Source organism: Sander lucioperca, chromosome 2, assembly GCF_008315115.2.
Source record: "Sander lucioperca isolate FBNREF2018 chromosome 2, SLUC_FBN_1.2, whole genome shotgun sequence".
In the NCBI taxonomy this organism is placed as follows: Eukaryota; Metazoa; Chordata; class Actinopteri; order Perciformes; family Percidae; genus Sander; species Sander lucioperca.
In genome coordinates this window covers 28,987,917-29,002,561 of record NC_050174.1, presented here as the reverse complement: position 1 = coordinate 29,002,561, position 14,645 = coordinate 28,987,917, and the positions used below count along the sequence as shown (strand labels likewise).

At 42.2% G+C, this 14,645-nt stretch overlaps 1 protein-coding gene across 1 annotated transcript in view; it reads right to left on the bottom strand.

Moving 5' to 3' along the window:
* Positions 1 to 11,162, bottom strand: part of loxl2b (lysyl oxidase-like 2b) — a 51,957-nt gene extending 40,795 nt beyond the window's left edge. Inside the window, exons 1-3 of the mRNA XM_031296578.2 lie at positions 10,978 to 11,162; positions 7,496 to 7,855; positions 6,974 to 7,149 (exon numbers count right to left, since the gene is read on the bottom strand). Of these exons, the coding sequence (XP_031152438.1) occupies positions 6,974 to 7,149; positions 7,496 to 7,844 (525 nt within the window). The 5' untranslated portion in view covers positions 7,845 to 7,855; positions 10,978 to 11,162. The remainder of the gene's footprint in view (positions 1 to 6,973; positions 7,150 to 7,495; positions 7,856 to 10,977) is intronic.
* Between the last annotated feature and the right edge of the window lie 3,483 nt (positions 11,163 to 14,645).

Below are 14,645 nucleotides of genomic sequence, written 5' to 3'. Positions count from 1 at the left end.
TGTAGCAGTGCTTTGCTACTGAGAACTAGGTAGCATGCTAGCGTTAGCATGCTAGCGTTAGCATGCTAGCGTTAGCATGCTAACGCTACGAGCTAATGGTTGCGATTAGCCTGCTTGTTTCAGCTTGTGACGTCACAAGCCGTGCCGATTTTGAACAGCTCACCCAGAGACTGAAGGCAGGACACATTCAGAAACTGTATCTCACTCTAAACAGCATGGGTGGATTTTTTTCAAAGTTTGTATGTGTGTGGATGTACCAGAGACACAACATAACATCCCAAATCCCAGAAAAAGTGATTTTTTCATAATATGGGCACTTTAATTATGTCAGCTGGACAGTAACAGGGCACTGTTTAGGGAAATTAGGATTTTGACAAGTGACTGAGACACGTTCCCCTGTGAATGTCGAGGTTAGTAATATATTTCACAAGCAGATGTCTTTAAAAAGTAACCAGACCTGTTGGCGAGAATATATTGTAAGAGACCAACATTATAACCCATTTTCAAAAGCTTTTGATGACTTATAATTGAGGACGTTTGCACCAAAAATGGCTACAACGATTACAATACTCAGCCCTAATTACATCTTTCCAGCTTTTCTTCACTGCTGACAGACATTTCTATAATGCTCCATTGTGTAGCCAGTCTCCACATCAGTTGACATTTCCATATAAAATCAAGTGACTAAGAATATTCCTCTTTCACAGGCTGCTCCTCAGACATTTTTAACTGTTGTTTGTGTCCCTTTCTGAGTGTTGACTTGAATAAATCAGGTTGAGAAATCTGACTGCATCACTGTTCATATAATTTGGATAAATGAGGCAGCCTGTTGGACCAGCGTGGAAACGGGCACTGCAAAACATCACATTTCATAAGCCCTGGAATTTCTTCATGTTGAAATTGGTTTGAAATGGAATGTAATGCATGCGCATGATCACAGGTCTGACCTCAGTAATTCTCTGTGGCTATTTCTGCAGCAGACTTCCTCAAAGCATAGGAATACATAAACAGTGGAGAGATGTGACTGTAAATATTCCAGAGAACACTGGTTGTCAATCTGTGTTGTTTACTGTGCAGCTGACTGAGACACAACGCTAAATATATAGTTACTGGAGCCCATGCAAACCCATGAACTCAGCTGACCACAAAAGAACAAATTCAAGGAACAAGATGGGTTTTTTTGTTGCATGTTTACAAGTCGATAAAAAAACCCCGACAACACTCAAAATTTCAACAATGTGAGAAGACAAAGCGGTCACAGAGAGGACTATGAACCCAGATGTCAAAGGTCAGTAACACGTGCATGCAAGGGTTTGTGTTTCACCTCCCTCTTAGCTCATTCTCTGGGTATTTCCTTTGTGGTGGAGTGGCTGGCCATTGAACTGAGGTTACTATCACCTGAGGAGGCAGTTATTTTACACGCAGGCTCCTTAGCACTCTGAAAGCCCTAATCATCCCATACCGCAAAACCCCCACACGACATGTCGTCATGGCTGCCATTACACACCAGAATATGTGTGGGTGAGTCACCAGATTACCACTTTGAGATGATAAAGCTAGGCCCGGCTGTGTGGCAGCAGAGCCTGGTTGGCTGTGTTTTACATGCTTGAAGCCCATGTGATTTCTTTTACTATATGGAAAAGCTGAGTCTGATTTTTTTTTGCAGCTACTATCCCCGCTTGACTCCAGACGTCTAGACCACTCCAGCCGTGCTCGCTAGAGAATCATAATCTTTATCATTTGTCTCTGTAAACCTCTCTGCAGGAAGTCAGCTATATGTATCTGTTACCACAATGCAGCTTTAAAGGGGAACTCCACTGATTTTACACATAGTTTACAGGTGTCAGCAGGGGCGGACTGGGACAAAAATTCGGCCCTGGCAATGCCGTCTGTTACCGGCCCAATTTCAGACAGGGAAATTATTTGCTTTATAATTGCAAAAACCAGGCTCACGTGAGATTATGGCACCAGGAGCATGAGGTGCACTTACAGGCTTTCATAATGAAATAATACACACAATTCATAAAACCTTCATATAAGCTAACATGGTACCATCTTAGAATAGAATGGAAATGCTTACATATTTAAAACATATTATTACATACTTAAACCCCCAAAACACTAACCAACCAAGACATAGCGGACCAGACGCAAGCTTTTATTTTGAAAAGTAGAAGCAGGAAGTCACCAGACGGGAGGCTCCAGGCTGCAGCCGTACAGCCTTGCATATTTTTGACACCTGTTAGGGAGTACTATGTGAAAAAAGTGATGTTACTTGAATCACAGACGGTTGGGTCTGAAGACTACGAGTTTAAAGGGGTGATAGAATGATTATATAGGGTATTTCACACTGTTCCTTAAAGCGTAACTCTCGTCAAAATGCAACCTAGGGTCTTTTTGTGAATGTTCCCGAGTCAAACTTTCGTTTAAAAGCATATTTAGGACGGAAGCGTCACTTTTAAGATGTACCGTATTTTCGTTTTTCGGTCAAATGGCCTTTTGAATGGGAGTAATGGGGGCACTTTTATGCTAACCTCAAAATAGCTATTTTTAAAACACTAAGAAGGCTTGACACAACATGAAACTTTGCTCCAAGTATCACTAGGGGCTCTACACATGAACTTGAGCATTGAGAATATTGTTTGTGTACCCAGAGTTTACTAAAAAGAGAGGTTTTGAACAACTCACCATAGCTGTTGTTGTTTCCGGCTGCTACCACCTCGGCAGTCAAAACGAGTCGATATCAAAACAAGTAGCCACAGATTTAATGTATCCCTTGTGCACCGGTGTAGTTAAGGTGTAGAGCCCCTGGTGATACTTTGAGCAAAGTGTCATGTTGTGTCGAGCCTTCTTAGTGTTTTAAAAATAGCTATTTTGAGGCTAGCATAAAAGTGCCCCTATTACTCCCATTCAAAAGGCCATTTGACCGAAAAACAAAAATACGGTACATCTTAAAAGTGGCGCTTCCGACCTAAATATGCTTTTAAACGAAAGTTTGACTCGGGCACATTCACAAAAAGACCCTAGGTTGCATTTTGGCGGGAGTTCAGCTTTAAGGTCTCCTAATAGGGTATGTAACATTGGTTGGGCTGAAAATGGCCCAGGTGCTATTCTATGGGTCCTAATGCATCCCTGTGTTTTGGCCCTATTTGGAACAACAGCTTTTCTTCCAAATATGGTATGCTCATGAATATTTAGATGAGCTGTGCGCTGATTGGTTGAGCAAACCACACACACACACACACACACACACACACACACACATACATACACACACACACACGCCCGGGCGCGAGCCGCGGCTGCAGCGTGGCTAAAACAGCCGAGACAAAATGCAAAGTTTCGACACTCATTACAACTAGTGTTGTTGTAACGTTACCCTTGGGACATAAAAAACCTCCACCAAAGAATCACAACTCACCCTGTAGCTAGTCAGCGCGGGGAGCGGAGAGTGAAGCCCTGCAAGCATGTCCTCTGCCCCGCTGCATTATCCAAACTCCCGCTCCATTGTCCAATATACTCGTTCTAAACACTTTTCTCTGGGCCAGTATTCCATTGTACAGACTGGAACACTGCATTTACGCCCGTGGTTCATTTTCAATATCCTTGAAAAACTTCCAAACTTTCTTCTTTCTAAAGTACACAGCGCAGCTCGTGTGTGAGATCCTGACAGAGCTCCAGCTCATACAGCGGGTCTGTGAAGGGGGAGAGGCCAACCGGGAAGGCATCAAACCCGGCCAGCAGCTGCCGGCTGTCACAGCAGATTGTGGAGCTCCTGAAGTCCGACACTGTCTTACCAAATTTGCAATTAGCCATCAATTTTCGTAAAATGGCCCATATTTGAGCTTTACATAGTTGATTTCTCGCATAAAAAAAGTCTCAGAAGTGAATTTAGTGATGGAATAGCAGATGAACAATCTATAAAATTTCGGAGATTTGCGCGACCTAGATTCAGAAGACTACCTGATCTCAGGTCAGTGGTGTAGCCTATGTAAATGTTGGAGCGTGACAAAGACTAGAGACTAGAGCCAAATAAGGTACAGCCACATAGTTGACGTCAACTATGAGCTTTGTTGAGATTCGCCCATTTTCAGCAACAGTTTCAAATTTTGAGAGTTGCAGAGGAAAGAGGTGTCAATGGAATTTTGAGGTTCTATGTATGTCCTATTTACCCTCCAAACTGTCGTTTTTCAACTATGATAAAGTAAAATCGGTTTTGCATTCTATCACCCCTTTAAAAATAAGAAATAAACTGTGGGTGCTGTAGTTAGAAATAAGTTATCTTACCAGACCTCTGTAGCCTGTTCCTCGTCTCTGCTGGTGACTAGAGACTCCAGGCTACATTAGCTGCTAATAGCATAACCAGAATCTCTGACCGGAACTGTTGGCGATTGAGTTATATTGTGGATAGGCTCGCATCGGCCTATCTCGTCTTGGCGGGGCTTAGTTCCGACACAGCAACCGTGCCTCTCTGAAATCGTCTCGGGAAGGATCTTCTAGCTAGTCACTAACTCTGGCTACTGTTTAGTGGTGAGCAGGTAGTGTACAGTGGGTCTTTAGAGTTTCTTTTGCTGAAAACAGCTGCCTATTGAGGCCGAAACGATGCTATGAGAGCGTTGAAAGTGTATCAAAACGTTGGTATCGTAAAGTTGTGGGCCAGACAGCTAAACAATGAGCTGAAACTCCGTAAAGCCAAGAGTAGCTGCAGATTCAGGTGATTATTTGCTTTAGGTTCATTGCTATAAGCGGCCCCTTCCCCATTTCAGTTAGTTTTTCAATTCAAGTCAGCTGTAAAACAAACCTTAATCCTGACAGTTGCTTTTGTAAAAGAAAAGAAAAGCTCTGCTGAGCTGTTCACACATGTTTTGAGGGCATTATGAAAAACACTATATAGCATATTAATAACATTATAGTTTTTAAGCTCTCCAACAAACCAGAAGAGTGGGTCAGAAGGAGAGACAGACGCAGAGAGTTAGCTCTGGTTTGCAGTTTGCTCATAACATTGGAATGTGCATTCATGAGGCCTGCACAGTGAGCAGAAAGATAACATTCTGCTTTTGGTGGCGATTAGGTTAGAGCTCATTGGCTGGTCCAGAAGACGATGTTCAGCTCAGCCTTTCAAAGATCCGGCAAGACAACTCCGACAGTTATGAGTGCAACACCTAACAATTACTTCACTTTTGCTGACACACTTTCACTGCAGGCTAGTTAGAAAGGACTGTAATAAAAACAGAGTTCCTAAGGGTTATTAACTTTAAGTGTACAGAACTGCTTCCAGCCAAACCCAAGGAAACACTGATTATTGAAAGGAGCTTTAGGAGTACCATTAAGCCAGTTAAAAAAAAAAAACGTATTATGTTTTCTGTGATTCTGGAGGAGCTTTGCCAAGTCTGTCAAGCTGTCATGTCTGAAAGAAAAACTCAAGGGTGAGGGTTATCTCAGCTAGTAGTCTACACATTTTTATAGAAAGGCTGCGTTACAAACTGGGGGTGTGGAGTTTGAGAGAGAGCTGGCATTGACCATGCAAAAAGGGTCAAGCGAAAAGTCGTTATTAAGTTGCATTATTGGAAATGTAGGATCCAGCGGTTTTGGAACTTGACCTAGTAGGGGCTAAAAGTCTGGATATCTCAGCCTGTGCTGCTTTTTTGATTTTGCCCATTCTTTTTTAATCTGTTTTAATCTGCCTGACACAGACAACATAAATACACAATACTTCAATAAATTAGGAAGTTAATGAGAAAATGTATTGCGATTCAATGTGAGAAGATGGGAGAATTAGTCCCTTGCCCTCACATTGCTAATAAATTAGAAGCAAAATAAGTTCTAAAATCCATCACTGATAACAGTCTGTAAGAGAATGTTTTCTTGACGAATAGCGGTGATACCACTGTTCTCCAGCTGTGCCACTACTTCCTCTTGTGTTAACCTGGCATGCCAGAGGGTTTGTTAACACAGAACCATTGGAAACTGTTTGGGAAAGGGCAGGCACTTAAAAAAAAATACCTGGCAGGTGATCTGTCTATCACGTCAGTCATTGTTATTTTGAACAGTCGCGGCTGTCACACATCTAAGCCATGCCCATAGCTACCAGTGGTTCCTGACCGGATGGTGATTGATGCGGTAAGATGGTAGTTTGGACACAATAAGCATTACACTAGGAACACACCGCCCGCGGAAGTGTCGCGTAGTGTAGATAAGTGCCTGATCGTGCGCCTGGCCTTTCACACCAGCCGCGTATTTCTACATGTCGGTCACAAAGCGATCCTTCTTCTCCTCTCTCTCTCTCCCCCCGATAGAAAGAGACAGGATGAGTGGGGTAAACTGTGGTAATTGTAGCCTATACGTGGCAGTGTGTGTGTGTGTGTGTGTGTGTGTGTGTGTTTGTGTCACTCTCTCTGTCCATCCGTCGGTCTCTCTCTCTCCGTGTGCCTGATCGCGTGTCTCGCTGTGAGAAGTCAAGACAGCCAAAATCCCCATGAACCTAGATGTTTTATTTTGAAATGTGTTTTATTTTTGTAAAATATCCGGCTGCACTGTGGTCTTCCTGTATGTGATTATCACGTAAAAAATAGAGGAGACGCTGAAACTATCGCTGCAGGGCGCGGTCCTACGCGGACACCTGGTGTGGCCTGACAGCTTGGATAACATGGGCGGCGAAATAAAAATAGCTGTGCTACGCTGCTATACGCGTCGCCTGCTATACGCGTCGCCTGCTATACGCGTCGCCTGCTATACGCGACGCCTGTTATACGCGACGCCTGTTATACGCCTGCGGTGTGTTTTGGCTGTTAGGTTGGAGCCCGACAAGACGATTCTCGCATGATCTTGTGATATCCAACTGCTTTAAGTTAACTCTTGCGCACCAGGTGTCAAATATAGGCTAGTATGAGCACTGAAACTTTTTCCTTAACGTTCCTGTCTGAATAAAGCCATAACTAAGATTTACATACAGTAACAGACACCTAGAGTTTACCTCTACATGGTTGGGCAGGGTGTTGACAAACTTAAATCCCGGGATTCTCTTGTCGCTGCAGACCACGCCCACGTCTTCACTGTGTTTGCAGTCTGAAACACCGATCCCGTTGGAAGGACACAGCGCAAGGGTCTTTTCCTTGCCAGTGCAGTGAAGATTGTCGAACCAGATGGGTCCTGACGAGAAAGAAGAGAAATTGATCAGTGCTTCCATGGGGAGGAATGTTTCCCTTTAGTAGTGGAAACAAAGGAGTAAAAAAGATTTTTCTTTTGAAGGCTAACCTGGTTTCTCAAAAGTTGTAAAGCATTTACCATGAACCAGTTTCCAATGAATAATAGTACAAATAAGTCATGAATTATAAGATCATGCACAGGGTTTCCATCAAAATACTGCATCCTCAGCCACTACTGGCTATATATTAAACATGAGATGTTATCCATTTTTATTGTGAGAAATATTATGATATTTGTCGTTGTATTTAATGTGTACCTTTCAAGAGTAACAGTGTTTTGTATTACATACCTTGTCCTTTCCCATATTTTGAGGATGGTGACCATGAGATGGCTTCCAGGTAGCCCAGCTCCCTGCACACCACCTGAGCGGCGTGGATAGTGAAGTCGTCATCACATACAGTGCCCCATTCATTGTTGTAGAAAACCTCCACGCGACCCTCGTTATGTTTCCTCTTATCCCCCGCTAATCGGAGCTGAATCCTGGGCGTGTCTGGCGACAGCTGGGGGGCGATGTAGTGTTCCTGTTCTGGGTCAGGGTAGCCCGGTGGGTAGCCGAGGTGTTCGTACTGGGCAAGAGCCAGCTCGAATAGCACTAACAGAATGACTGTGCAGCAGGGCAGACACTGGGTGGACAGCATTTTGGTTGGAGCTGATGAAAAGACCAAAAGAGAGAGGCACTTATTACAATTCAGATGGTTTTTCAAAATGGTTCTTGGTGTTTATTAGAGAGGAATCAGACTGAAGAACAAGTACGGGAGGGAACACTGATTTAACAGTCTGAGAACCCCCTATAATCTCAACAGGGTTTTCTCGACTTGGACTTGGAAACTACAAATGTGTAACGGCAAGCCTGTCTTACAAACTGGGAACATAGTTTGGGAGTGGTCATTAACCAGGCAGGGAGGGTCTGACAAAAATACACAATCAATTGTATTATCTCTGCCCCTGCTGCTTTGATTTTTACAGTTTTTTCCCCGCACTTTTTAAAAATCTGTCTCTTGTCCCATATATTTATAAATGCTGAAATACGACTTTAAACAGCTCACCATCAATTATGTTGTTTCCCTCGGAATTTGTGATGTGAAAGGGGTGACAATCCCACAGAACATTTTTACGGTGCTGCTGTTGTGCTGTCCATGCACTGCCAGTGTCCTCTTTTCGCGCCACAACGATATCAGTTATACAATTGTTTTTCACTGCATCAGAAAATGTACGTATGTCGGTGGAGCGTGTGAAAGGTGCCAAATGTACCAAACACTTCTTCTAAACCCAACCTCCGTATAGATGCTTGCCATTATGCTTCCCATTCCCATTTCGTGCTGAGCACCACGAAAAAAAACGACATAATCGTGTCCAGTATACGAATCAATAGATAAAAAAAAAACGTGACCATTTCACAAACTGCCGTGAGACCGTGTTGGAATGGTCATGTGATATGCGTTGTCAAACATGTTAATTATGAACAGAGATTAGTTCTGCTACTGGAGCTAAAATTCTTGTGTGGACAGAGATTGTTTTTTTCTCAAAATGATGCAGCAAATGGAAAGATTTTCTTTTTGCATCTTTCAAATTACTGTGTCAAGAGATGATCATCCATTAGTTTTCTTTGAGTTGAGTTCAGAAAATGAGTCCAAGATAAGCTGGACTCAAGCCTGAAACAGGTGATGTAATGTCAAACAGGCAACAACTAGGCCTTTGCTTCTGCCTACCTTTAAAGACAAAGAATAAATCACAATTCCAAGTCAGACTGATATAATCAAGAGTTCATGGTCGGACAAAATGGGTCTCGAAAATCGGCACACAACTGAAATTCTCCACAGGCTCATCAACAGCTGTTTCCACGACCCATTAAATGTTTAATGTTGAAAGCTCAAAATCTTGCGCTTTTGTGTAAAAACATCTGACAGAAACCAGATGATCCTTCAACTGCTGGGTTTCTACTTTTCTCATAACGTGGCGGTAGTTGCACAAGCTAGTAACAGCACACACATTACAAAATGAACTGATGGAATGAAATCATGCTCATTGGGATATTTTCAAACAAATGCAGATGAACCCCTTTGGAAACTCTTAATGCCAGTGTATTCATGCTGTAAGAAAGGTCAGAATGGCTTCTGTGTCTTATATAATTACAAACTGCTTTCACCTTCATGGAAGTCAGGTCCCACCTGATTATCTCTGCCCCTGCTGACTATGCTTTGGTTCAAAAGGTCAAAATGTCAGTTAATAAGAATGTCAACTGCTCTTCTTGTGCCCTTTTCTAAAGCACGTTTAGGAGAGTTTCACTGCAAGCAGACACAGAGAGAAGGGCTGAGAAAGGCACCAACCATTGTAGGGCTAGCTCAGGTTTGCCTTGGACCAGCGCATAGTTATGCTGCTATAGTTTTAGACTGCCGGGGAACTTCCTTTGACACAGTGATCTCCTCTTTCTTTCCATCTATGTGCATTCATGTTCCAGAAATGCTTGTTACTAACTTATAAAACTTATAAAACTGCGAGGCGAGAAAACATAAAGACTCCGGAGTCCTTATGTTTTCTCACCTTGCAGTTTTCCTTAGATTCCACCTAAAAATGCTTGATGTTGCCGTGGTCTTATTCAACGTCCTGCTGTGCCCTACTATGCTACGCAACGCAACGCAACGCAACGCAACGCAACGCAACGCAACGCTACGCTACGCAACGCTACGCAACGCTACGCAACGCCACGCAACACCCTGCATAGCCCTGAACTGCTACAACTATTATTTCTAGTCATAGTTCCACTATCTTTATTGTTACTATAACTGCCATTGTTCATCATTCCAACTGCTGTAATTATTATAAATCATATTTCTCTATATCTGTGTCAGTGTCTGTGTCCAAACCGGCAGCGACAGATGCTGCCCACAAAGAGCCTGGGTCTGTCCGAGGTTTCTGCCTAAAGGAAGTTTTTCCTTGCCACTGTCGCACCAAATGCTTGCTCTTGAGAAACTGTTGGGTCTTTTTAAATTATAGAATGTGGTCTCTAGACCTATATATTGTTGGGTAGTTTAATTTATAAAAAAAAGATAATATTTTATAAACTACATGTGTTTTGTGTGCAAAAATCTTAATCTGTAAAGTAACTTCTAACTAAAACTGTCAGATTAATGTAGTTGAGTAAAAAGTACAATATTTCTCTCTGAAAATGTAGTGGAGTAGAAGTAGAAAGTGGCATGAAAAGAAAAGACTCAAGTGAAGTACCTCAACAAGGTCTCATTACAAGTTCCAGATGCCGTGACATCTTTACATTTTGTCTGACCAACAACTGAAAACCCAAATGTACTCAATGTACGATATAAAACAGAAAAAAATGTGCAAAAAGCTCACCTTGAAAATACAGTAAATTACAGCAAATTTGGAGTTGGCCTATTTTTACTTTATAATAGACTGAAACAAATTATAAAAACTGATGACAATCTTCTGACGATCAACTAATTGATTAATAACTATAACTACTGTATATGTGCTCAAATGTATGCACGAGGTATACAATACAGACGTGTAAATTATGTAAAAACCTTCTATAATTGTATCTCATATTTCATCATTTTTTTAGAAAGACAGCAGGGCAAAACTTTGAAGCATGCTGTAGCCAGGTCAAACACAATGAAAACCCTGCAGTAACATCGCGGGAAACAACACAACTTACTATCAGACAGACACAGTAGCCTAACTCTTAATGACAAAGGCTCTGATTGTTAAAATTCTTGAGGTAACTCTCGCATGTTTTCAGGCTCTAGTTTAACTTACTTTTCTTGTCCCTCCTGAGGCTGTGTGCTCCTGCAGGCTGCAGTAACACTGTGTACAGACCAAAGCCCAAAGTCAGCTGTTTCTTCTCCTTCTCTCTAAACTTTCACTCCTTCTCATGCAAACGTCTGGCTTTGGACCGGAGCTGCAGTGGCCCCGCCCACTGACGCCCACCTTTAAGATGACCTCACCGGAGACGGCCCGGGACGCAAAATTACGAATCCCACTATGGACACGCCAAGACCCGCCCTACGAAGCAGCTCGATTGGTTGGGGTTAGGCATTTGACCTTGAGTGGTTAAGGTTAGGGGATTGGTCAGGGGACAGGACCTGAACATGTAAGCATGGACGCCTGGCCAATAGTAGTGTGTGAATGCTTTTGAAGGGCGGGTCTTGGCGTGACCATAGTGGGATTCGTAATATCGCGCCCGGGACGTGGAAATAGCGGATCCGACCTGTGAAGCGACAATGCTGCCTTCAAACACTGTCGAAAAACTGTTTTAAAAAAAAAACGACCAAGTGATCATTAAACAGCCATGAAAAAATCGGGTAAATGAGGAGATCATTTATTTTCTGGAAAAATTACGATGAGTATGTTCTTATTTTAGAAACAAAAGAAACAGAGCTGTGATGTAGGCTACTTCAAAATGAAGAGGAACAAATGTCCATCAGGCATGTAGTTAATCAATGTATTTCTTTGTTACGTGAAATCATATAAGAATACGATTTCAGTGAAATATAATGTGTCAGTTCCTTCGATGTAGGCCTATGCATTAAAAACAGTAATAATAGGACAGGGGTGGTCCTACTGGCCTGAGGGTAGAGGGAAATAATGAACTCATTATAAAAATGTATTGGTATTGTTTATTATTATACATGTGTTGCAAAAGATATTGACATCACTGACAAGTTGTCTCCATACTTCCATTATGTCACATCTCTGCTGGTATGCCACACTTCCTTTACCACATACATTTGATCTAGATGAAGGCTTTGACCTGTCATGTGTAGGAGGATTTTTGCCTGCCAATCTCTTCTTCATTCTTGTAATTTAGCACTGATCACAAGAAAGCAGCATAAGTATCCTCAAAGTGTTAAAAAACCCTTCACTGGACTCTACTCTGCTGCCACCTTGTGTAAAACAGAATGGGACATTTTTTCTTACAACAACGTTGCAAACTTTGTGGAACACAAGCAGAGGCGTCGTTAGGCCTGGGTGTCCCCGACTACAGCCCCGAACGTTTTATGAATAGCCCCAGATCTCTCGCCCTCTCTCTTGTTTTTAATTTTTTTACAAAAATAAGTATACTAGAATAAAAAGGCCTCAGAATGGTACATGCAAATACAGAAAACAAGTATTTTCCAAGGCACTCACAGTCATAGGCGCCGATTTATGTCTTCCTCCGTGGGCGCACGCCCTTTAAAAAGTAGTCAAAAAATGTTTGCATTTCAGAACCTTAGGAAATGGACGGCGGCCGAGACGAACAAACACGCCTATTAACTCGATAATAAAGCCGTAAAGTAGGCTTTCAACTCAGGACAGCGCCATTTCTCACAAATACAGATAGGATTGGAGATGAGAAGTTTAACTGACACGTAACCGCGATCAGCAGGGGACTGACAGCGACATAACCAATCACACTATGACAGACGCTCCACTTAGCACCAACTGCAATGTTTAATTTTAAATGAATGTAGGCCTAGCCTACTGGCAGTCTGGCACACGTGGGTGCTCAGTATTTTCCGTGGGTGCTCGAGCTCCGGAGCACCCACGGTATCGGCGGCTATGCTCGCAGTTCTTACAATTGTTTGTAGCACTCATGGTAGAACTGTAACTTTGTCCAGTGTAGTTTTTCGAAGCGAATAGAACGGGCAGCTACGTGCGGGGTCTGACCTTCTATATGTGTCTGACCAACATGTTGTTTTGGTTGCTATCACCTAGCAACCGTCTCTACATGAGGAAAGCTGTGAAAGGTGTAATTTACGGAGGAATCATAGCCAAATCAGTCTAACACATTGTATGCCATTAACAGTTTAGAAGCGCAATACTAATTATTTTGTTTGAAGTTCCTGTGATGAGACCCAAACGGGGCTTTGTGTCTGTCAGAAGGTCTTAGAGCTACCATATCAGCAGAGCAATCATGTAATTATTATTGTAATATCCTATTATAACTTTATTTTTTATCAAAATATCACGACTCCTCCAAATCTCAGAGAACACAGATGGGATGAGTTATATTTTGAATGTGCACAAAGTTTTGAACGTGAGCAGAAATCTTGCTCAAACACAGATGAAATATTACAACCCAGGGGTTTATTTCATTAAAATTAATTTATCATTGAGTTGAATAATTGTCATTTGTACATTTAAGGAGGTTCCATCCCCAACAAAAGATGCAAAAGAGGGAAGAGTAAATTATGCCTAGGCTATATGTGTGCTGATTCAGATATAATTAGAAAAGTCGATCCAAAGGAGAATAAATAGATGAACGCAATACAGAATGCCTGAGAGCCTTACTTCAATATATTCCATTATGTTTTTATATTTGGATTGTAATCTATGTTTCCCTTTACATAAAGATATTTCCATACATTGATTCAGAAAAAGGTAGAAATAGGGGCATAAAAATTCACCAGAATGCAGAAAATTAAGTGTTTTATGCTCAAAATTTTCTTGGGGGGGGGCCCCCTCAGATCCCCAACATCATATGTCACCACACAAATCTGGAGAAAAAACCTTGGCCTTTGGGTTGCCAGGCCAGTTTTGATTAGGCCAAATGTTGGTGCTATTTAACTAACATCTACAAACTGGGCAGCTAAAATAAACATGCACTGGCTATTAACAAGCTGGGCAGGCCAATCCTTGTTTTGCATTGCATTCAGTTTAGTTAAATGGGTCCGGGCTAAGCCCCGAACCTCCTCAAGACCTAGAAACACCCCTGAACACAAGTATTACAAATTCAGCATGTTCCACTTATGTTCCATTTATAAAATTATGCATGTAGGTCTTAGATGTGCGATAGGTCACCTTCTTTTCAAAGATTTTTTTCCCTCTCAACATAAACCAGACGGATCATTAGTGACTTTGCGGTGCAGCTTTGGCAGTGTATTGGTGTTTTTTTGTGAATGGGAGGAAATCAGTGTGTTGTGAGGATAGCTGTGGTTGTGTTAAACAAGACAATACAGATTGAGGCTGCAGAACAATTACAAAGTGTTCCTGCAACCTTTTGGCCTCAATAATACTCATGTAAGGTGTCGTAAAGTCATATGAAAGTTTCAGACAAGGAAAGACAAGGGGCTCAGGTTTGCTATTGTTGCCCTCTTAAGCGCTTGTCATGCCTTTTTATAAGGCAGGTTTCTGACCATTTAGCTTTTATTGAGGTGTTTGTGGCATTTGGTGAGCATGTGTTTTACTTTCACTATCAGCCTTTGCAGCATCAGTGGACACTGTACTTGCACTGCTGCCAGTGCTTTGATTTCTGAGACAAAGATGACACACCAAGCAGTGACTGATCGGTATTGCATGAACTCACTTCATCTTCCCACGTTCATTTCTGCATAGCTGAGTTGTCACATTTTACCTAGTATATATCCTTGACGTTCCACTTCCGGGATTGCTCCGTTGCCGCCGGAAAATCCGCCAGATTTCACTCATTTAGGCCGGATATCCTT